The sequence below is a fragment of the Danio rerio genome, chromosome 7 (genome assembly GCF_052040795.2).
Source record: "Danio rerio strain M-AB ecotype USA chromosome 7, GRCz13ab, whole genome shotgun sequence".
NCBI classification, from domain to species: Eukaryota; Metazoa; Chordata; class Actinopteri; order Cypriniformes; family Danionidae; genus Danio; species Danio rerio.
In genome coordinates, this window is record NC_141027.1 from 38,486,155 (window position 1) to 38,510,179 (window position 24,025).

The 24,025-nt window shown below is 36.2% G+C and overlaps 3 protein-coding genes and 1 non-coding gene across 6 annotated transcripts in view; all 4 read left to right on the forward strand.

Annotated features, from left to right (window-relative positions):
* Positions 1-1,922: 1,922 nt before the first annotated feature.
* On the forward strand, positions 1,923-5,837 carry cnep1r1 (CTD nuclear envelope phosphatase 1 regulatory subunit 1). Its single transcript, NM_001017874.1, has 6 exons — positions 1,923-1,991; positions 2,589-2,660; positions 4,643-4,716; positions 4,804-4,913; positions 5,011-5,065; positions 5,173-5,837. Exons 1-6 carry the CDS (start codon positions 1,967-1,969, stop codon positions 5,212-5,214), a joined length of 378 nt encoding a protein of 125 aa, NP_001017874.1. The 5' UTR covers positions 1,923-1,966; the 3' UTR covers positions 5,215-5,837.
* Positions 5,838-6,819: 982 nt separating this feature from the next.
* gpatch1 (G patch domain containing 1) lies at positions 6,820-18,697 on the forward strand. Its single transcript, NM_001204123.1, has 19 exons — positions 6,820-6,902; positions 7,048-7,182; positions 7,263-7,348; positions 7,428-7,591; positions 8,382-8,479; positions 8,593-8,642; positions 8,824-9,069; positions 9,481-9,631; positions 10,422-10,501; positions 10,615-10,819; positions 12,787-13,137; positions 13,240-13,418; positions 13,601-13,728; positions 14,142-14,448; positions 15,080-15,362; positions 16,925-17,059; positions 18,061-18,155; positions 18,242-18,378; positions 18,465-18,697. Exons 1-19 carry the CDS (start codon positions 6,833-6,835, stop codon positions 18,490-18,492), a joined length of 2,928 nt encoding a protein of 975 aa, NP_001191052.1. The 5' UTR covers positions 6,820-6,832; the 3' UTR covers positions 18,493-18,697.
* Positions 18,698-20,059: 1,362 nt separating this feature from the next.
* On the forward strand, positions 20,060-20,133 carry trnat-agu (transfer RNA threonine (anticodon AGU)). Its single transcript has one exon. It is a non-coding gene; the product is annotated as a tRNA-Thr (tRNA).
* A 183-nt stretch (positions 20,134-20,316) lies between these two features.
* Positions 20,317-24,025, forward strand: part of lrp3 (low density lipoprotein receptor-related protein 3) — a 36,553-nt gene continuing 32,844 nt past the window's right edge. The window contains exons 1-2 of one of the 3 annotated variants that reach the window (NM_001130634.2): positions 20,317-20,454; positions 20,937-21,180. In NM_001130634.2, coding sequence (NP_001124106.2) covers positions 21,096-21,180 — 85 coding nt within the window. In that variant the 5' untranslated portion in view covers positions 20,317-20,454; positions 20,937-21,095. Of the gene's footprint in view, positions 20,455-20,667; positions 21,181-24,025 lie in introns of those variants that run through there. The other 2 variants (NM_001431063.1, XM_087258584.1) reach the window with 2 other exon arrangements.

A 24,025-nucleotide genomic window follows, 5' to 3' on the forward strand; every position in this document is an offset into this window, starting at 1 on the left:
TTTACTTTCACACCAAAAATGAATCTTTCCTGGAGTTTGGCATGAAGGGTGAGTGTACATGCACTGAGGGGTATAAAACTGTCTGTTGGGAAGACTTAGACACAGTCTCTTACACATTCACTCTGTGTGTTTAACAGGTATTATCCTGCGGGGTTCTTTTAATGAACTACTTTTCTGCTTTGCTTTAACCCTTGTCTGACTGAAGTCATTTTAGCAGATTTCCACAACACTTGTGTGTCATCACTGTAAGTATATACACTAATGGACTATCAATTTTGTGATTTTTATAGCACACCTTGTTTTTTGGAATGTTTTAGGGTACAATGCATTAAACCGTATTTCTTGTTTTACTGTGTTTTTTTACATTTACATTTACATTTAGTCATTTAGCAGACGCTTTTATCCAAAGCGACTTACAAATGAGGACAAGGAAGCAATTTACACAACCAAGAGCAACAATGAATAAGTGCTATAGGCAAGTTTCAGGTCTGTAAAGTCTAAGAAGGGAAGTATTAGTAGTATTAGTTTTTTTTTTTTTTTTTAAAGCTCAGTGAATGCTTGTGAGTACACCTTTCCTACTACTGTTAATTTTTTGTCATTATTTTAACAATAAAATTCTCACAATAAACATCTGACCTTTTTAAAAATTAGCTACCTGCTGTTTTACATGCATGTAGTGCCATGGCCCAGAGGTGTAAGCAGATCCTGGCCGAACAGCATCTAAAATCACTTAAATAGAATGATTATTTTTCAGAGAATAATTATTCTGATTGTTGAATTTCGATCAATGGGAAAGTACAACACAAGTAAATATCAGCATATATATATATATATATATATATATATATATATATATATATATATATATATATATATTTTTTTTTTTTTTTTTTTTTTTTTTTTTTTTAACAACAGCAAATGTACAATTTAAACATGACATCCAAATAATACAAATGGAACTAATAACATAAACTAAAATATAAATTACATAATCAAGATAAATAAAAATATATTCAACATAGATCTTCCACATCTTCAGCTTCAATATAGAAACCTTTACAATGATAATATGATTTAACCTATCCAATTAACAGCAAGTTTACTATTCAATTAACTTCAGCTCCTTTGCAACTATAATCGTATCTTGACATTTCTTGCTATTATTATACTGGAGTGAGTCTATATATAAATGAAAATCTACAATATAAACCTTTAAACAAGGTTTAGAAATATTAAATCTACAATTATGAATATGAAATTTACCAAATAAAATCAAAAGTTTCATTATAAATTCCACAGGTAAATAGTTTGAGTCAAAAAAATAACATCTTTGGGGGTCAAATTACCACTAAAACCTGATTTATTTTTACATTTAACTATAAGTCTAATTTGAGTTATAAATGTAGTTCCTCATGTTTATTACTTATGCAGAAAAGAAAAGATGTTATTTTTCCATCCAATATCTTCAAAACAAGAATTTAAAAAATCCACTTGGTTTTAAAGCTTTGTTTTTGAAAACTATTAATCTAATAACGTTTTTACTTTTTTTACCACAATAATTTACCCAATTTAAGTATATATCAGAGCATTTTTGTTTATTGTATTTTAACAATACAAACATATTAATCATAACAATGGATGACAACAAGTACAAAGGTAAAAAAAAAAACAACCGAGTACAGAGGCAAATTATAAAATTAAACGATATTCATAAAGTCTATATAAAATTTCACAGTTTTAACACTTTTTTTGCTGTAAACATTTTGTAGAGTAGTTATTAAACAGTTTAAGTCACAGAGAAAATTCTGTATATCAGAGCATATTTAAACTTTTATACAGCTTTAAGATGACGCACTCCACTCTAGTAGCCAATGAGAAGAGAGTGTCTGCGATTGGCTGGTTCACGCTGACGGCAATTGCGCGTGTCCGCAGGCCTGAGCTGAGCGAGCAGCACCGGGGAAGAGCAATGAATTCATTAGAACAAGCTGAAGGTATTTTTCAATAGGTCCAATATTACTTTAATGCACTTCTCTGCTGCTGTAGTTTTTTGATATAAGCGTATGGTCCACCCCTTTGCTATGGCAAGTTATACGTGTTGTGTTTACATCGAGCTGCTAGCATGTTGGCTAGGACACATCAAGACGTTTACGTTAATCTGTGAAGAGTTCTCGATTTTATTGACATGCATTGTAAAAACAAATATACGCTACAACACAGTACACTAACCCGAATATTGACTTTAAGCATAATGTTGCCAAGTCGTATTAGCCTCTGACTTATGCCCCATGCAAAATAGTCTGCTTTACGTTACATTGAGTAGTCATAAATGCATTTGTTTCTTGATAAGGCTTGTTCAGCGGATGAGCATGTTCTTTTAAATCGCTTAAATGTAAAATAAGTTAGTTTCATAACTATTTGCTGTTTATATTTGTTATACGTTTTCATTAATCATATTTCAGTAACTGTTACCACATCAATATGACATCAACATAATGTGGCACGATGGACTTTTAATTAAAACTGGAAAATGGATTGTGATTTCCTTGCTGTCAGTACTGTGCTTGTACAGTTGTTTTCTTCATCCACAGACCTGAAGGCTTTTGAGAGAAGATTGACTGAGTATGTGTCTTGTTTGCAGCCGGCTACTGGTCGTTGGCGAAGTGAGTCAGTCCAGCTTGCCTGGTCTTATATTTATTGAAATTCAAAAGCTGTCTAAAACTCAGACTATGTGTTGAGAACTGTACATGCATACTAAGTGCCCATAACACACACACACACACACACACACACACACACACACACACGACCCTATTTTGCCTTAATCCTTCATGGCATAGATTCAACAAGGTACTGAAATACATCCATGAAGTGAATCTCCCATTCCAACACATCCCAAAGGTGCTCTATTGGATTGAGTTTTGGGGACCATTTGAGTACAGTGGACTCATTGTTATGGTCAATAAACCAGACTGAGATGATTCGCATATTATGACATCACGTTATCTGGCTGGAAGTAGCCATCAGAAGATGGGTAGATTGTGGTCTTAAAGAAATGGACATGGTCAGCCACAATGCTCAGGTAGGCTGTGGAGTTGACACGATGCTCAATCGGTACTAATGGGCCCAAAGTGTGCCAAGAAAATATCCCCCACACTATTTCACTACCACCACTGGCCTGAACTGCTTGTAAAAGGTAGGATGGATCCATGCTTTCATGTTGTTGACCCCCAATTCTGACCCTACAAATTCCTGAATTTTCCTGAATCAAGACTCATCAGACCAGGCAACATTTTTCCAATCTTCTAAGTTCAATTGTCCAATTTTAGTGAGCCCATGCCAATTGTAGCCTCAGATACCTTACCTGACAGGAGTGGCACCTAGAGTGGTCTTCTGCTGCTGTTGCCCATCCGCTTCAAGGTTCGACATGTAGTGCGTTCAGAGATGCTCTTCTGCAGACCTCAGTTGTAACGAGTGGTTATTTGAGTTACTGTTGCCTTTCTGTCAGCTGGAACCAGTCTGGCCATTTTCCTCTGACCTCTGGCATCAACAAGGCATTTGCGCCAACAGAACAGCCATTCACTGGATATTTTCTCTTTTTCAGGCTGTAAACCCTAGAGATGGTTGTGCGTGAAAGTCCCATTAATCATAAGTTTCTGAAATAGTCAGACCAGCCCGTCTGGCACCAACAACCATGCCACATCCAAAGTCACTTAAATCACCTTTCTTTCTTATTCTGATGCTCAGTTTGAACTGCCGCACATCGTCTTGACCATGGGTACATGCCTAAATGCATTGAATTGCTGCCATGCGATTGGCTGATTAGAAATTTGCATTAACAAACAATTGGACAGGTTTACCTAAAAAAAAAGTGTCTGGTGAGTGTATATATATATTGGAGAGAAAAGTCATGACATGGATAGTTTGGTGATCCATACTCAGAATTTGTGTTTGCATTTCTATGTCACATTGGCACACATACTTAAAGCACTGGGCAGCCATTGCTGTGGCACCCGGGGAGAAGTTGGGGAATCAGTACCTTGCCCAATATAAAATAGTGCCAGTTTTGCAAATTGCATATTCATTAATACAGGACTTATTTGGCATTAAAATGCTAAAACAGAAATTTCAGAATGTCTAATTTACATTGCACACAAGCAGTAAGAAAAAAAGATAAAAGAGAACATTATTATCATTTATACATAAATTAATTAGTAATATTAATAATTATTCCTCCAATCTCAAAGATAAAAATAAAAACCTGACCACAATTTCACATCAGGGTCGAATCTAATACTGTGTCTAGCTCTACCAATCATCCTATCCATAACTGTATGTTGTAATATTGAATTAAACCATTAATCACTGTTTATTAAATGTTTAGTTGTTCAATGTATAATTGCATTTTAGCTAGCTCGGAGTGATAAAAATCAGTTTTACGCAATGTGAGTGCAACATTTCTGAAAATAAACCAAATACAGGACAAATTGGTATTTTTTTGTGTCTAGTACATATGACATTTTTCTGTAACTCTTAAACAAATTGTCTTACACTTTTATAACACTTGTATATCCACAAGTTCTAAAAATGAGTTGTGGCTTACACTCCCTTGTTATCATTCATTAATGCTGCTTTCTATTTGCAGTGATTTTGATTGTGGTATCTGTGTGCACGGCTACAGGAGCCTGGAACTGGCTAATTGATCCAGACACCCAGAAAGTATGTGAAGTAAAGATATGTCAGATATTATGTTCTGCTTTGTATGCTCTGATAATTGTTTCCCCCTTGTGTCCTTTCTTTCTACAGGTTTCTTTTTTCTCGTCTTTATGGAATCATCCGTTTTTCACTATCAGCTGCGTGACTCTCATTGGCCTCTTTTTTGCTGGAATACACAAGCGAGTTGTTGCACCATCTATGTATCCTTTTCAGTGTAGCAGTGTGCATTATTCAGTCAATCTATTTTCAAAGCTGCAGATTGTAAGTAACTTCCAGATTCTCCTTAACCACTTGCAGAATTGCTGCACGCTGCCGGACAGTACTAGCAGAATATAACATGTCCTGTGACGATGTGAGTATTTTTTGCTATCATTGAATAATTGCTCTTTGTGTTTACACTGATTAAAAAAATCCACAGCAACATTTCATGTGCAAATTGTTTTTCTCTTTTCCTCCTAGACCGGGAAACTTATTTTGAAACCACGACCTCATATCCAATAGCACAGAAGAGACAAAGAAGCATAGTATTTCATATCAACTTATTAATCATCAAGATTGCACATAGGCCTAAATGCCAGGAGATCCAAAGCGTCTGGAGGTCTGTCTCCAAATGTGACTCTAACTGCCCTCTGCAATTTATGAAGAAGCAACGGAAGCTCAAAAGGAAACCCCATTTTGAACAGAACGTTGCTGATTTTTAGAAAACATCCTTCTTATTCTGTTGGAAGATTTCAATTTTACTTGATTGTGGATTTTGATGTCTTCATTTGTAATTCCGTGGTCCTGTTTTAGATGCATACGGTGTATGTATTTTTAAGTTAATTGCTGAACACGATAATAAATACTAAATGTAGATATTTGTTCAACTTAATCTGGTTTTTACCTATAGGAAACGTATATTTATGCCTATGACATGATGTGCTGCTTTTGTTTTTTTTAAGTACTTTTATGCAACCAAAGGCTGCACTAGTTGTTTAAGATAAAAGGGAAACAGGCAAATGATATCTTAAGTGAGTGTCAATGTTGACTCAGATTTTATTTACTGTCACTTAAGAAGTAAAAATCTACAAGAATGTCTTTAAGTGAACTGTGTTGGCAATAATAAAAGTTGTTTGTTTTATGGAGTTTGTTGTGCTGTGTTATTAATATTACTGAACTTTAGAATGAATTAACATGAAAGACTAATATATTTGGCTGTTTAAACGTCAGTTACAAGTTATATTTGATTGTTACTGTGAAAAAATTAATACATTACTTTTTTTAGTATATTTTGTATCATCAAATCCATAATATAATTGGTAAGTACCAAAACATATTAGTGAATCAACCTTTTGAGGTGTTTTTTTCGCTTCTCAAAATCAGCACTATGCCCCAAAACGAAAATGTACTTATAGTTGCTTATTTTCAAGTGGTTCTAAGCCTTTGCTGTGTATTTTGAATCCTAAAGATTTCTTATAGAAGGTTAACCTGCAACCATTGACTTTTTTCACGAACACATAGCCTAATATGGAAGTTAATGTTTACAGCTTTTTCTAAATATGCTTTTGTGTTCAATATAATAAAGTAAGTCAAATGGGATTGAAAAAAGTAAAAAAAAATGTAGGTAAACTAACAGAATTGTCAGTTGATTGAACTTTATTTTAAATGTTTTAAAATACCTGCAGGTATGGCTTTCTTTTTCATTTGATTTCAAATTTTACTTTATTAACGTCAGGTATAAAACAAGTAACTTACAAATTAAATACAAATTTAGATTAATCGACGTATAACGTATTTTATCTACGTTATCTCGTCTCCAAATGCTGGGATCATAATAAATAGTTAATGTCCGCGAGAATCGCTTTGACCAATTTTGTCCGATTCGTGAATCAATTGTAACTTACCGTAGTCATGGGCTGAATTCGTAATCGCATACTAAAGCACTGTCACTATTTTGCCATATTATTTTAATTTAGAGAAAGAAAGTATGGGATGCTTATATCCAGTTATTAAACTAGTGTTAGTTCAGTTCGGGTTGGAGTACATTCAATTGAGTCACCTAAAAGATCCGAGTCAAAAAAGATCGGTTCACGAACCGGACATAGCAAGAGCTCACACGGCCACCGTACTTATTGTAAACATGGCGTCCGACGAAGACAGCGATGAAGATTTTGTGACTTACGGGACTCCCTTAGAACCTCTGGAAGAAGGTATTGTATTTGTAAACTTACTCTGTTTTGTTGTTCTTCTCAACATATTGATGCATTCGAGCTGTGAACTTTTAATAAAAATCAATAAGCGTAAATTTGGCACACTTCCCTAGCGATTGTCACTGTTGATCCATGTTTATTTAAGATGAACCCAGCAGAAAGCCAATACCTGTGCACGAGCAGACTGTTAAAGATGAGAAGGGTCGATACAAAAGGTTTCACGGGGCTTTTACTGGTGGTTTCTCCGCTGGTTACTTCAACACAGTGGGCTCTAAAGAAGGTCAGTGAGAGCCTTTATCAATGCACTAATGCTGTTAACCGAGTCTTGTATTAATTTAACTAATCTACTCTGTTCTTTAGGCTGGACGCCGTCAACATTTGTATCATCTCGACAACAAAAGTCCGAGAAACACAATGCCAGACCAGAGGACTTTATGGATGAGGAGGTTATTGTGTGACTTTCAGTGTCGGTTAAGTTCTTGGGTTGTATAATGTATTCCTAATAAAGAGTGTGTTTATTTGAAGGACTTTGGTGAGCATGGTATTGCACCGCGAGAGATCACCACAACAGACGAGTTTGCCTCTGAGAGGAAAGATCAGATAAAGGACAAAGCGCGAGCTGTCAGCTCTCTCGCTGCTCTGATTCCTGGTGACCCTGGACTGCTGGAGGAGTTCATTGCCCCTGCACGGTACCCAATGCCCTATGGTCTGGCTGTAGTTAGTTACAAAGGGTTCATTTTCGGTTATTTAGTTGAAGTTGCTTATAATATACTTGTCTTAAATACTGTAAATCAGTTCAGAAAAGCAGAGTGATTTGTTGTGAGCAATTCCATACAAATGTCAACCTTGCAGAGAAAAAAAACTTTACACCAAAATAGTTAAACTCTTTCTAAGATGTTTGTGTTGGCTTGTATTTTACAGTACCGTTAAATACTCAAAAATATCTCTGTTATCAAGCAGTCATATTTGATTTTCCAAAGTCACACAAGTGCCAATTTCACATCTGTCACATCCGTAATGGAGAGGTGTCATGCATGAAATATGGAGTTTATTGCTTTGAAATATTTCATGTTTTGATGCATCTAAAGTTGCGTTCTTTTTTGCAGAATAGTTGTATTTGATAACTAAAGTATGTTATGTTTGTTATTAAATATTTAAGTATATCAATCTTAAAGAATGAATAGTTTATTTTTTATGATCAACTAATGAGATTTATAGTTATTTTTTTATTTAGTGTTGAGTTAAGTGATTGAATTACTTTTCAAAGTTGGTGTAATTGAAAAGTACTCTAAATAAAGTTTTGTTGTATTTAGAAATTATATATATATATATATATATATATATATATATATATATATATATATATATATATATATATATATATATTATTATTATTATTATTATTATTATTTTTAAAGACATTTACCCAACACTGACTGTAACGTAGCTGTAAACTGAAGTGCTTGCTGTGGTCACCAGGTCATCCATTGGTGTGGAGCTGCTGAGAAAAATGGGCTGGAAAGATGGCCAGGGAGTCGGTCCAAGATTGAAAAGAAAGCCACGCAAGCAAAACACTGGTGATGAGAGAAGACATGGAAAAATAGCTGTTTTGAGTTTATGTGTGGAGAAAAGATGTGATTTATATATATATTTTTAATCTGTTTACCTTTGATATCTTTCCATCTTTCAGGCAGAGTTTATGGCTGTTCTTTGCCTCGCAATGGATCAGAAGAGTCTGAGGTGGATAATTGTTTTTTTAGTTTTGATAGTTACAATTTTATTATGTTTGCTTGAATCTGAAATTGACATGCTAAGTATGTGTTTTATTAGTATAAGTGCTTTCTTTGTGACTTAAAGAATTATTTCTTTGAATGAAGACTGAAGAAACTATACTTGATTTTATTTATTTATTTATTTTTAGGAGGACGATGATGAATTTGCTCCAGAGAATGTGACCTTTGCCCCTAAAGATGTGGTCCCGGTGGACTTTACCCCTAAAGTGGACTCTCATGGTCTGGGTTACCGAGGGTTGAACCCTTTACAGGCCCTGGGTGGTGGATCAGGATCAGGACATATAAACCTTTTCACGCTTCAGTCTGACAGAACAACCAACCTATTTGGAGACAGAGCATCTGGACAGGAGCGCAGGGGTGGGATTGCAGGACAGGTGAGGTCAAAGTGCCAAAAACCTAAAACTAATTTAAAAGGAAAAAATATAATAAAGGTAAGGTGTGCCCCAAAATGAAAATTGTCATTATTTATTCATCCTTTAATTTTTTCAAACTTCTTATGAGTTTTCTTTCTTCTTTTAAACACAAAATAATAAATTTTGAAGAAAACTGTAAACCTGTAACTATTCACTTCCATAGTATTTGTTTTTCTGACCATAGAAGTCGATGGCTACAGGTTTTCAGCTTTCTTCAAAATATCTTTGTTCGTGTTCAATATAAGAAAGAAAACTTGTAAGAAGAAGAAAAAGAAAGAAACAAACTCAGGGTTTGGAACCTTAAGAATATTTTTTTGGGTGAATTATTCCTTTAAGAGAAATAAGCTGACATCAGTGAATGCATGTGTGCAGGCATTTGGAGTTGGTGCAATGGAAGAGGAAGATGGCGATATTTATCATAAAGACTCCATGTCAAACTATGACAATGTGCTGGGAGGAGAAGAGCCAGGAGATGGACTGTACGGATGGACTGCTCCCCAACAGTACACTAAAAAGAAAAATGGTTAGTGGCAAGAAGTCCATAGCTCTGTTTTTATAACGTCCTGATAAATTTAGTTTGCTTTAGGATTTTTAGGACTGGGTACTTTGAGTATCTTTTTAATGTGATTAAATTGGCTGTGTCTAAAAGCTGGAAAATGTTAAAAATTCAAATCTTTAAGAGTTAAGCTAAAAACTCTTTTAAAAACACATTTTAAACATTTCCTCCAAACCTAGTAACATGTTTCAAAACCACCTTTAATAAACTGCAGTAAAAACTGCAAATTCAGTTGCCAGAATTCTGACAGGGATCAAAACGAGAGAATGTATAACAACTCATAACGCATGAAGGTTTGGAACCACTTAATAAATAGTGAGTACATTTTCATTTTTGAGTAAACCATCTCTTTAAAGTGCTATATAAAAATTGATTGATTATTATTATTATTAAAAAAACAGGGCTAAGTATAATTTTGGCTCTTGCTGTGTATGTACAAATATAATATCTTAAATTGACCATATTATCTAGAGAGAAATTGGCATTATTGTAATGAAATATTTCTCTTGGTATCACCAAACCTCTTTAGTTTGTTCTACATATCCAAATTTTAAACCGCTTTGCTATAAGTTTGTTAACTAAGTTTTGTAAGGTCTCTTTGTGCACAAACGCTGTATGTGAATAATTTTTAAGACATGACAGTGAGGCAACAATTCGGCTGGCTAAGCTTTAGTGTGCAGCCACTGTTTAGTGTGAAAATGTCGACTCTACAGGAAAAATGACTGTTCTTGACAAATGTGTTTGTTTTTTGTTTCAGCTTTAAAAAGAGTTATGGCCTATTCTGGCAGGATTCTGGATGGCTTTGCATTGGCCTCAGAAGTCACAGAGATTAAAACGGTAATATTCTGTTCATTCACAATATATGAACTACACTGTTTTTTTATTAATATTCCTCATTTGATGTGAATAAGTTGAGCAGTTAAACTAGTATGTTTTTCTCTGTATTCTAGGTCTATCCTCCCCCTGATTTGCCTCGTGATTTTCGACCTGTACATTACTTCCGTCCTGTGATTGATCCATCCACCGTCAGCCCCATCGTTGCTCAGGCACTACAGCTCTCGCGTGGACAGCTTTCACAGGATGCATCACAGCAGGGCCGCCACAAGTTAGACTCCACTCAGAGACGTGACATGCTGGGAGAATCCGCTTTACAGGGTGAGGAGCTCACAAGTTACTTATTCATTCATGCATTCATTCATGGATTCATTCATTCATTCACTCACTCATTCATTCACTCATTCACTCATTCATTCATTTTTTTCGGCTTAGTCCCTTTATTAATCAGGGGTCACCACCACGGAATGAACCCTTAACTTATACAGCATATGTTTTATGCAGCGGATGCCTTTCCAGCTGCAACCCATCACTGGGAAACACCCATACACCGTCATTCACACACATGCACTACAGAAAATTTAGCTTACCCAATTTACCTGTACTGCATGTCTCTGGACTTGTGGGGGGAACCGGAGCACACGGAGGAAACTCAAGCAAACATAGGGAGAACATGCAAACTCCACACAGAAATGCCAACTGACCCAGCTGAGGCTCGAACCAGCGACCTTGCTGTGAGGTGAGAGCACTACCCACTATGCCACCACGTCGCCCACAAGTTACTTAATCCATTATTATTTGTCCCACTGAAAGCTAATTGATTTGTTCAAACAGTTTCATTTACTCTTGAATACATTAATATGACTCTACCAAACTTACATTTAAATCCAATCTTTAGCTCTTTGCCTATAGACCGCTAGGTGACTGAGACCAGCAGGGGGTGCTTGACCTGCGGTCTGTGAGTCCTAATGCCCCAGTAAAGTGAAGGGGACACCATACTGTCAGTGGGCGCCTTCTTTCTGATGAGAAGTTAACCAGAAGTCCTGACTCCCTGTGGTCATTAAAACTACTATGGCACTTCTCATAAAAGAGTATGGGTGAACCCTTGTGTCCTGGCCAAATTCCCTCAATTGGCCTTTACCCATCATGACCCCCTAATCATCCCCATCTACTGAATTGGCTCCATCACTGTCTCTCCACTCCAACAATAGCTGGTGTATGGTGAGTGCACTGGCGCCGTTGTCCTATGGCTACTGTCACATCATCCAAATGGATGCTGCACACTGAAGGTGGGGTGGAGAGACCCCCCGTCATGATTGTGAAGCGCTTTGGGTGTATGGCCATACAGGATAAATGCGCTGTATAAATACACATTACTACTTACTATATGAAAATTGTGTGAACGATCACTGATGGCACCAGATCTGTGCTGCATTTATTTAACTTGGGTGTATCATCATGAAAATACTATAAAATTAATTTTATTAATATAAAAATATATTAAAAATCAATTTGTAAACTGTGCATATACATGCAATTGCAGCTGGCTTCAGATTAGGGCTGTCATGTTTTCACCACAAAATGATCACCATAAAATCTTTTTTAATTATGTAAATATGATTGTTTTTGGTCAGTGAATCTTTAAAAAAGAATAAAGTTTTTATTAATTATATAAGTGCGTACTAAAAAGTTACTTCCTGGAAAAAAGCAGTTTAGAATGAATATAATCAGAACATATTGACCATGTAGTTATTTTATGAGACATCAACATCAGCATCAATTACAGTTCACTGCCACTCACAAAATTGTTTCCCTTGGCCTCATGAGTCATGACTCATGAGATGATAGGTCATTTGGGAAGAATACGATTAATCTACTCTAACTAATAATTTGGCTATTTCTTTTTTGTCGAATACTATTTCATACCTGTATTTAGTATTCAAGTATGTGATTTTGGATACAGCTTTTTTTTTTTTTTTTTTTTTTTAAGATGAGTGACAATCAGTATAAGGCAATACCCATTTTACAATGTCAACAAGGTGGATTTAATTGTGATAGATTATAATGAAACATTATAATGGTTTTATTGTATGTGTAATGTTAAAATTATATAATATTGATATACAATTATCTCACACTTATCAGCAGCATTGAATGCTACAGATCAAAAGCCCTTGTGTAAAATGTATTCTAAAATTGGTGTTATTTTTGAATGCTAAAGAATAAAGATTGAATAAAACTCATAACTCAAACTTGATTCAAAATGTATGTTTGTTTATGTTCTGCAGGCCCCAGTTCTGTGTTTGAGCTGCTGGAAAGTAAAGATAGAGAGCGGCTGACTGAGATCCGCAAAGCAGCAGAGAGCCAGAAACCGTCGGAGAGTAACCTTTCGTCGGCTGTAGATCGAGCCGTTGTGGTGGCTTCAGCTAAAGCAAAAGCTGCCGCTCTGCAAGCCCTCTCCAGCCGTTTCCAGTCAAGCTCCACACAGCCTCAGCCTCCCTCTGAAACCCAGATGGCCTTGAATGCTTGGTCTGGACCCACTGCTGATGCTAGCAAAACCTTCAAACCATTCTCAAAGAATCCTCAGAAACAGGCCCGCTATGATCTGTACATTAGCAAACTTAAGCAGGGTGATAAAGGTGAGTTCGAACATTTGTGATCGATCTAATTTATCCTGATGTTTGCTAACCTAAATGTGGCTCAGTGCTTATTTTTCTGATGGCTTTGGTGATGATTTGCAGATGCTGTTGAGTTGAGTCTGGACTCCTCTATGACAGAGTGGGAAAGAGGAAGAGAAAGAGAAGAATTTGTGCGTGCTGCTTTACTCTACAAGCCCAGCAGCTCATCTCTCTCTTCACGCTTCACACATGGAAAACATGAGGAGGACACTGACACTGTGGATGTTGCACAAGAGCAAGAGGTAAAGAGATCTGCTTTCAGTATAGAGAGTTAGCTTTTGACACACTCATAACTGTTCAGGTAAAATGTACTAATTTGTTCAGAAAATGATTAATGTTGAGTAACTAAATGTTCCAGTTTTGTCTACTGTTTTAGAACTAACTTTATTATAGTCATAGTTTACCACTCTCTGTCTTTATTTAGAATGATGTGGATGACAAACAGGCTGCTGTGAAGATGAAGATGTTTGGGAAGCTTACCAGAGACACGTTTGAATGGCATCCTGATAAACTGTTGTGTAAAAGGTTCAATATTCCCGATCCTTATCCAGGGTAAGACATTCGGTTCTGGTGGATCAAATCACATGCTCTGGCTGAAGAGGTTTCTTTACTGTTAAAACATTTCAAGAAAAAAATGTTCACAAAAAAAAACGTATTCAAACTGATGATATGTACTGGTGTACATTTGCAATTTACATTTTCATTTACACTCATTTTGGTTTTGATTGTAGTTAAAAAAAATCTATTTATGTATTGCATTAGATGTAACTTGCACAAACTGTCATGGTAAAAGTCAATGGAATCTCTATTTTACTTATTTTTTAACACCACAATGAGAATTTACTGTAAAGAAATTCTTAATTACATTTGTTGTTGTTATCATTTATGTAATTTATTTAAAATTGCCAGAAAACATGTTTCTTTTTTGCTCTGTAACATCCATTTATTATGTCTGTCATTTGCAGGTCCAGTATGGTGGGAATGCCTAAAGTAAAGAGAGATAAGTACTCTGTCTTTAACTTCCTAACCATACCGGATGGCAGCCAGGTCAACCCAAGTGATCCCAAACCTTCCAGCTCAACCATTCCTCGAGTGACCGCAGAAGCCTCCAGTAAGAAATCTAGGTGGGACGTACCAGTGCAGGCATCTGAACCTAAAGATGCAGTCAGTGCCTTTCTTAGTGAAACTCGCAGTGAAGTTTCAGCGACCCAGCAAACAGAGGCTGAGGTCAAGACCCAGACAGACGCTCTACCTGCTTCTGCCACTTCAGAGGTACCAGCGGATGATGCATGTGTGTGTGTTTAATAGAAAGACTTCACTCATGTTAATGTCATTAATACATTCATTTTCCTTTCGGGTTAGTCCCTTTATTATTCTGTGGTCGCCACAGTGGAATGAACTGCCAACTAATCCAGCATATGTTTTGCACAGCGGATTCCCATCCAGCTGCAACCCAGCACTGGGAAACACCCATACACACTTGTATTCACACACACATACACTCGTACACTATGGTCAGTTTAGTTTATTCAATTCACCTATACCGCAAGACTTTGGACTGGGGAAAACCGGAGCACCTGGTAAAAACCCACATGAACACATGCAAACACAGAAATGCCAACTGGGACTTGAATCAGCTACTTTCTTCCTGTGAGGTGACTGTGCTAACCGCTGAGCCACCGTGCCACCCCTTCATCCATAACTATAAAGCCTAGAAAATATATTTATGAATTAGTGACTTTGTTCACTATTCAGTGTTTGTGTGAAAGCATACATTATAGCTGTTGATCATGTCTGTTCTCAGAGGTCTTGGATTAAGCTACTTGACTCATGGCTTTATCTCTCTATTTGACATCCATTTAGAGGCTTATTTTAAATCTCAATGTAATCCCATTTTATGCAGGTAAAAGTGGCCCAATCTGTTGAGAAGCAATCTGATCAAAAGAATGAAGAGGAGGAGGAGGAGGAGGAAGAAGAGGTGAGGCCTTCAATGGATCTCTTTAAAGCCATCTTTGCCAGCTCATCTGATGAGAAAAGCTCCTCTTCATCTGAAGATGAGGCTGAAGAGGAGGAAGAGTTGGCCCCTCCAACATCTGAAGCAGCCCAGAGCACTACTACATCTGGGACCGTGATTCCACCCATCCCGGCTCAGTTCACTCCTGCTCCTGACATCAACAAAGCAATGGGTATAGAACGGCTGAAGATTAGATATAATCTGTGCCTCTGCATTTATATTAGGGCTGTGCAATTAATCGAAAATGGGATTTCGATTTTGGCTTTTAACGATTATGAAAAACCATTAATCGAGATAAATGATTATTCCATCACGTACCGCCCCCTTTCCAGTTGTACACGTGTGAAAACTCTTTGCCTCTGCAAAGCTCAGTTCCATGTGAAAATGACTACAAGCATGTGCTGTAATGTAACTTTTGCAGCACGGGATGCGCATCACTCATTATTTTAAAAGCGCAAAAGAGCACGCGTGCTGTTGTGTGTGTGCGCACCGTGTCTGGCCTCGGACAGGTAGCGTGTGTGTTTGCGCGCGCTTAGCCTCGGACAGCAGAGCACACACACATCTAACGCGATCTTAATGTGAGCGCTTTATTGATCAAATACATGCACACTTGTGTTAGAGCGCGGTGTTTATTGATTATTCATATTAACCCTCACTTGTGTAATAAACTCACAAATTGAGAATCAAAAGACACGTGAAAGAGAAACTATATCAGAGCTGCACTATTCTTAAAAAGACAGCGTGCGATATTCCTGCTGCTGCAGACTGTTTTTATTATTAATCAATAATAAAATCAAAAATACAGTGAAGATGCTTAAAGCAGTTTAAATAGCACATTTAATAGCTCATTTCTAAAAACTGATTACTTTTATCTTTGCTATAATGACAGCACATTATATTTTACACATTATATTTATAGATATTCTTCAAGATACTAGTATTCAGTGACATTCAAAGGCTTAATTTGGGTAAATAGATAAGTCATTGTATAACAGTAGTTTCTTCTGCACACAATCAAACATATATTGCTTAAAGGGGCTAATAATATCGAGCTGTTATAGGTTTCAAAATATTCAAACCTGCTTTTATTCTAGCTGAAATAAAGCAAATATGCCTTTCTCCAGAAGAAGAAAAAATGATAGGAAATACTGTAAAAAAAAAACCTCTGTTAAACATCATTTGGGAAAAATTTATTTATAAAAATAAATTCACAGGAGGATGAATAATTTTGACTTCAACTGTTAATCGTTTTGAATAATCGTGATTACAATTATGACCAAAATAATCGTGATTATGATTTTTCCCATAATCGAGCAGCCCTAATTTATATGTTCTGAGTAGGCACAACATTTGATTTAAACCCTAATTCATGAACGTTAGAAACATTCATTATCTGTAGTTAGAGTATGAGTGAATAGAATTCAGACATGCTATATCTGTAATGTTGTCATTATAATAAGACCTACCTGTGGCTGTTGTCGCTTCATTTGCGTTCTCCCTTGGACTCATGGAATAGTAATGCATCCATTGAGTGTGCACTTCAGAATCTCGCTTTAAAGTTATAGGTCACTCGGGTACTACCAATTTGGTTTACTACTTTGCTCACAAACTGTTTTTGTATACTATATTGTATTAAAGTAAGTGCTTTCAGAAGCACCAGATTATTTATACGGATGTACCATGAAAATCTATATTGTTATGCATAATTATCTGCATCATTTTTCTTTGCTTTAGATTTGAAGCATCTCACAGTCCAGAGTGTGCCATCTGCTGAAACTACAGCCCAAAGTACCCAATCCTCCTTAAATGCTCCAGCTAAATCACAAGGCCTGGACGAAGAGGAGTTTGGCCCCAGACTGCCACCTCCTGGTCAGTCTCTGTAACCACAGATGGTTAACCACAGTCTCTTAACAACCTAATTAGGCTTTATATGAGATGTTTGAGTTTTTCAACCACCAATAAACTCTCAGTGAAAGGTCGATGTTCATAAGGTTTTTTACAGCATATATAATGTAACTTAGTTCAAACATAGTCTATTAAATAGACTTGAGCTCTTGTTTAGTTATTCAAACGTAAAATGAAATGAAGGTTTAAATTCAAGGTCCGTAAGATACAGCGTGTGAGCTCAGAAACTCCTTTAGAAAAATGATTTTACAGTTTTTTTAAAGACATGACGTAGAATAATTTACCATTGTGCTTCTTGTCTGTATGAGACCAACTTTATATTTAAACAGTTAGGGAGTGAAGATCAATGATTTTATACCTAGCAGATCTTAAACACGGCGAGTTTATAATGGCATGACAGTTCACCGGAAACACCTGAGTGGGTTTGTTAAGTCTTCATGTTAACACTAATGTCTTTAACCAGTAATAATAATAATAAATAATAACTACAACATCCTTTGCGTGGGTTTCCTCCGGGTGCTCCGGTTTCCCCCACAGTCCAAAGACATGCAGTACAGGTGAATTGGGTAGGCTAAATTGTCCGTAGTGTATGAGTGTGTGTGTGGATGTTCCCAGAGATGGGTTGCGGCTGGAAGGGCATTCGCTGCGTAAAAAAACTTGCTGGATAAGTTGCCGGTTAATTCTGCTGTAGCGACCCCGGATTAATAAAGGGACTAAGCCGACAAGAAAATGAATGAATGAATGAACTACAACATGCTTTGAGATAAATAAATATCTAAATCGAAAGTCACTCGAGATCCTGAAATAATGGATTTAATTTGTAATTTTTAGGTCATGATTTATTTTCTGAAATGTTTGAATATGTATGTGCCGTAATATTAGATCACCTTTTTTATCCAGGGATTTTTTGCTGCCTTGTATTTTATAAAAATGTTAAATTTTAATGTTGTACTTCTTTTCACCAGGGTTTGTGCCATCTACACACTCACCGCAAATGAAGAAACAGAAGAAGAAAGATAAAGAGAAGCACAAAGGCAAAAAACACAAGAAAGAGAAAAAGGTGTGTTCTCCTAGAACATATTATCCTGGTCTGATGTCTTTGCAAAACTAGAAATGACATTAAGTTTCTCACTGTTCTTTTCTTAGAAGAAAAAGAGCAAGAAGCATAAGCATAAAGGGAAGCAGAAGAAGAGGCATGAGGAGTCTGACAGCAGCTCAGACGACACCGACTCCAACAGTGAAGATGTAGATAGAGATGTGCCCACCAGTGAACTGCTCCAGAGGTCAGAGCTCAGATTTTATAACACTCAGCATTTTGCTATTTTATTTATTCTAATATCTAATCAATCCTTTTCTCCTGTGACTTTAGGTTAAAAAATCTCAAGAACAAGAGGTAGAACATGTATGAAGAACTGCCTGTCCTTTGTGAGGATTCTGTTTTAGAGAAATGTCAAGAAGCTACTGTGTGTGTGTGAGAGAGACTGTGTGCGGGTACAAATGTGTTTGTGTGCCCACATGTTTGGTGCATTTATTTACATAAGTGTACCTGATTTCAAAATATGTTATGATTACAGAAATTTGTCATAAATAAATAATAAAATTGAAAAAAAAAATGTATATATACATTTTTTGCCCATGATCAACTTTAGATGCATGTCAGTGCAGAAAATTAAAGTGTAAGTCAAAACTTCAAATGAAATGTGAAATAATGAGGTCCTATTCGTTAACTCTAATTACTTGAGTTGTAAATGTCCCACATACCTGAAATGAATCAAAGTAGGAAAGCTCAAGTGAAATTTAAAACAGTTAATCGAGGGGGTTTATTCTCTCTCAATAAATTAATTGATTTTGAAGTGTCCCACCTGACATTAGACTCCATTTAAACCTGCTATCAAACCTGCTTACACTGTACAAGTAGATAAATGCAAAACACATCTACAAAATGTTTTTCAGCTTGTTTATATAGATTACAAAATTTATATGTTGTGTTTTTGTTGTCACAACTGTAAAATAACCTAACAGTAGTTCAGATCTTGTTAAGGTGGAAGTCCTAGGGAGTTGATGCAAATGTTTGGGGAACAAGCATTCATATCAAATCATTAATTAATAAAATAATAAATGAAAAATAAATACACCTCAAAATCATTATTTTATCTAATACAATTAGCCATTTATAAGATTAAACAATGTTTATATAAATAAAAGATAAAATGTTAAAAGTGCAAAATAAATGTTTAAAATAAATATATTCAAATGAACACAAATTTGGTGAATATAAAAGCATATAAATAAGTATTGTACAATAGTATTTAGGGAAAATCTAATTATGTAAAAAATTGATATTAGTTTTATTTTTAAAGGGGAGAGATTGTTACAGGATCTGGGAACTTCACAAAAGCCCGATTATATTTGAGCGTCCGGTGTTATCTAAAAACATTAGCGCCCTCGTTTACAGCGTGCGTATTGTTTTAATTAAAGAGTGAAAATATAAAACCACAATCAGGAGATCAATATAAGAGAGATACAAAAAGGGAAAAATACAAACTACATTAGCTGCAGAAAGAAAAAGAACAACAAAACAAAGGAAGGGGTAAGTGAAGTATTAAAGTGTATGGAAATAAATTAAGAGCATTAAAAAAGCTATCTAACTCAAATCAGAATCAATAGACAACAATTCTTCATATAGAACCAAGAATCTGACACGTTGTTACACATGACTTGTTACGGAAAGATTTGAGCAGTGAGTCAACTTCAATCATAAATTGTCGAAAAGTAGGGACCATGTATTTTTGCTTATGTTTAAAAAATGTTCTAAACAAGATTAAAAAGTTTAAAATAAATGTATTCGATTCATGGGAAGATTCTGAGTATAATAACGAATAATTTCTTTCAAGTGTGTAACTAAACGTGTGTCGGACTGTTGTATGACGTACGTATAGGAAAACCGATGACCAATCACGCAGCGGCGCCGTGGCTTAGTTGGTTAAAGCGCCTGTCTAGTAAACAGGAGATCCTGGGTTCGAATCCCAGCGGTGCCTTTTATGCCCTGAAGATCCAAAGCCACGTTTAGGTACATAAGATTAGATTGATTTAAGCAGTAAAAAATTAATTCAAAAGTACTAATGCAACCGGAAATATGTCGTGAAGAACAGTCTAGTCGTAGGTAGTTTACATTGTTGAAATTAGGCAGTATATTTTGAAACCACGCAGAATTTTTTGTTTGCTTCAAAAGGCTCGGTAGGAGGTATTGTTTAGCATGTAAATAAAGGAATGTGGCCCACACGTCATGGCTTCCTTCCACCGATGCAACCCTCCGTCCACAAGAGTGCAGGCTTTCACTTCCACAGTCCCGACAGCTGGTAAGTCTCCATCAGACAAATGATGAAAACAAACCCAAGCAAAATTCATATATAAATGTCTATTTATGATACTGTCAAATACACACGCATCAAATGAGAGCCCTCAGTCTTGTGTGTTATACTGGCTATTCAGGGGAGCAGTCAGTCATTTACATGAGCAGTATATTGTATATGTAGCTGTGTTGAAAATTGATCCGAGTGTTATTTTGTGTGAGATGCGCTCCAGCAGATGGACAGCACTTCACTGATCTGCAGTGCCCAGATTAGTAAACCACAGATTATTACATAACTGACACATACTGTCAAGTAGTGGACGATATCATTAGGCTACTCGATGGGATGTATTGAAAAGAAACAAAAACGTAATAAGCAAGTAACCAAGAAAGTCAATTCCTGGATGAAGGATGTGTCCTGTTGTTCCCACTGAACCTCCAATCCCGTCTCTCTCTCCTGCCTGAAGGTCTTTCTGCTTTTCCCTCCAGACAGACAGCGCGATGAGCCGCGGGACACACGGAGGCACACACGCCGCTTTTGAAGCTCATGCAAGAAGTTGAATCGAGAGAAAACCTGAAACCGACATGAGACGAGTTGAAAATCGGTTTGGATTATGAGGAAATGACCTGAGCCGCGAACAACAGGAGATGACGGCGATGATGGAGAGAATCGGGACTATTCGGCTTTACCTCATGAAATGGATTTGCCTGCGGTGGGCTTGGGTTTGTGTGGGTAAGTAGACTTCATAGTGTGTGATGTTATTATCACTGACGTTAATTCAATTGAACAACAAAAATGAAGTGCGAGGTGCATTAGAAGTCAAGCTCTCACTTTTTTATTATCTCCATTGTTCCACATAAATATATACGACATATCATTTCATTCTCGGTGAGAGTGTGTAAAGGCAGGTTAAAGATTATCAGATGACAAAGAAAGGTTAAGCGGCGGCGCAGCGGCAGCATCCATACAGGGATATCCGCTCTTGGCTTGTTGCCATGACAGTTATAAACACGACTCAGTGATGATCTGTCAGTATGATCTCCAGCACAGATTGGCAGCTTGTCAGTTTGTTTAGTTAGTTAGTTCAGTTTGTTAAAACTATTCTGCCCCCGTCCAACTTGTAGTCAAAATGTAAACATCCATATGCCTTCAACCAAGTGTCAGCTAGGGTAAATGGGTTGGTTATGTTATGAGATCAAATTAGGTAGAGTTCACACAATAGCGTTTTTTTTATCCAAAATGCTTGAATGAAACATCATGAGCCAGAGATATTAATCTTGTTTCACCTGTATGTTTGTTTATGTACTCCCAAAGTGCAGGTTGTCATTGGTTTTAATTATCACCAAGGACCTAGGCTATGTTTTATCTGAAAGCAGAGCTTTTCACACGGCTTGAGATTAAAAATTAACAGCAAATTGTATGTGAACTATCCTTTCAGACAATGTAAGACTGCTAAACACCACTTGCTGGTTTAAATTTGAAGCACACAGTCCTGTAAGAATGTTTAGACTTAATTTATGATCAGATAATGTGTTTATATATGAGTTCAGATGCAAAAACCTCTACCACCTCTGAAATTTCCATTTGAAAAAATTGCATTATTCTCAGCATCCTTTTGTGTATGTTGAGTTGATTCACTTTGAAGACCAGGAAAAGAACTTATTTGACATAAAAACCTTGTCAAAAAATCCTATTGTAAATTCAGTTTATCCTTTAGGATTCTATAGGATCTTATGGATTCCTAAAATTCTAATGGACATTCAGAATCCTGTAGGATTTTAAAATTCTAATGAACACAAAATTTTTACTTGGATTTTTACTTTGCCTTATAGGATTGTAAAATCATTTTGGGTGATATGACTTAATTTATTGGAATTTTCACTTTGTCTTTTGGATATAATTTAGATTTTTCTAATTATTATACATTGTGTTTTTATATTTCACTTAATATATATTTTAGATTCTGTCAATTAATTATTTTTTAGATCACTAGTGTAGGATGTTTTTTCTTCTTTGAAGACCTATGACTTTTCTTAAAGTATGATTATAATATAACATATAAAGATTACTTTCCCAGTGATGGGTTGCGGCTGGAAGGGCATCCGTTGCGTAAAAACTTGCTGGATAAGTTGGCGGTTCATTCCGCTGTGGCGACTCCGGATTAATAAAGGGACTAAGCCGACAAGAAAATGAATGAATGAATTTAAAGATTAAAATATAATAAACATTTCAATAAACATTATACAACACATTATAAATAAACATATTAAATTAAAATACTAATGAAGCAATACATTTTGTTAATTTCTTTAATTTAATCAGTCTCATCAGTTTTGCTAATAACATAAATAAATAAAATAACAGTGTCTCTTTTTTTAGTTAAGTAATTTTAGTTAATTAGTTAAGCGAAATTACATACGCTGGCTGATAAAAATGCTCATTTTAGAAGATTTCAAGTTTTTACATCTGAACTCTTCATATATTCATCGTCCTCAGCATTCTCTGAGCATCATGTTTGCAGATTAAATCTACGTTCACAGCAACTAGAAGGCATTAAAAGTAAAGCTAAAGCAACAAATTCACAGTCTGTCAGGCAGGAGGATCTGATCTCACCCACAGTCTATTCCTAGACAGCTCTCTGGGCTTGTCTGAGTAACACATGATCTGTGGAGGTCAGCTAAATGCTCAACAAACAGCCACAGCGAGAAGATAGTGAATATGTGTGAGAAAGAAGTGTGCTTTTGTGTGCTCAAGCAGATATCAGAGACAGAGGCGCAGATGGAGAAGGAACGGCTGTGTTTTGTTGTGTGGTGGTGGAGGTGGTATCTTGTGAAGGGGTGGTGACTAAAGAGGGTTTGGTTGGGGGTGGGGGCTTGTTGATAGTGCCAGTGACACCTAGAGCTCTTTCTCTCACCCACAGACAGACAAAGAGACTCATTTTCTATCACTCACACATACACACACACACACACATGAAAGCTTTTTTTTCCTTACTGGTATACTATTTCAAGGTATATTTTCCCTGCTAAATGTGATGTGTGTCCAATATATTGACAAAACATTTGCTTTTAGAGGGTACTTTCCATCAGGTAAATGAGCACAATGAGGAAGCTCTTTGTGTTCAACTGTTTTAATTTGCCGTAGTCCTAAACTGACATTGACAAATATCCCAATAATAACCACAACAATTCTGCCATGATATGTTCAAATTTCATCCATCAGAAAGCCTGATTTATGGGATAGTTCACCCCAAAATTTACAGACAATTTACACTCTACCTCATGTGGCTTCAAATCTTTTGTGCTTCGTTTTCCTGTTGAACACAAAAATATATATTTTTAAGAATGTTGGAAATCTCTCAGGGGTGGCACAGTGGCTTGGCGGTTGGTTAGCACTTTCGCCTTACAGCAAGAAGTCCTGTGTTTGTGTAGGTTTCATCTGGGTGCTCCAATGGTACAGGTGAATTGAGTAAACAAAATTATGAATGAAATGTGTAAGTATGAGTGTTTCCAAATTTTGGGTTGTGGCTGGAAGGATATCCACGCATAAAACAAATGCCAGAGTTATTGGTGGTTCA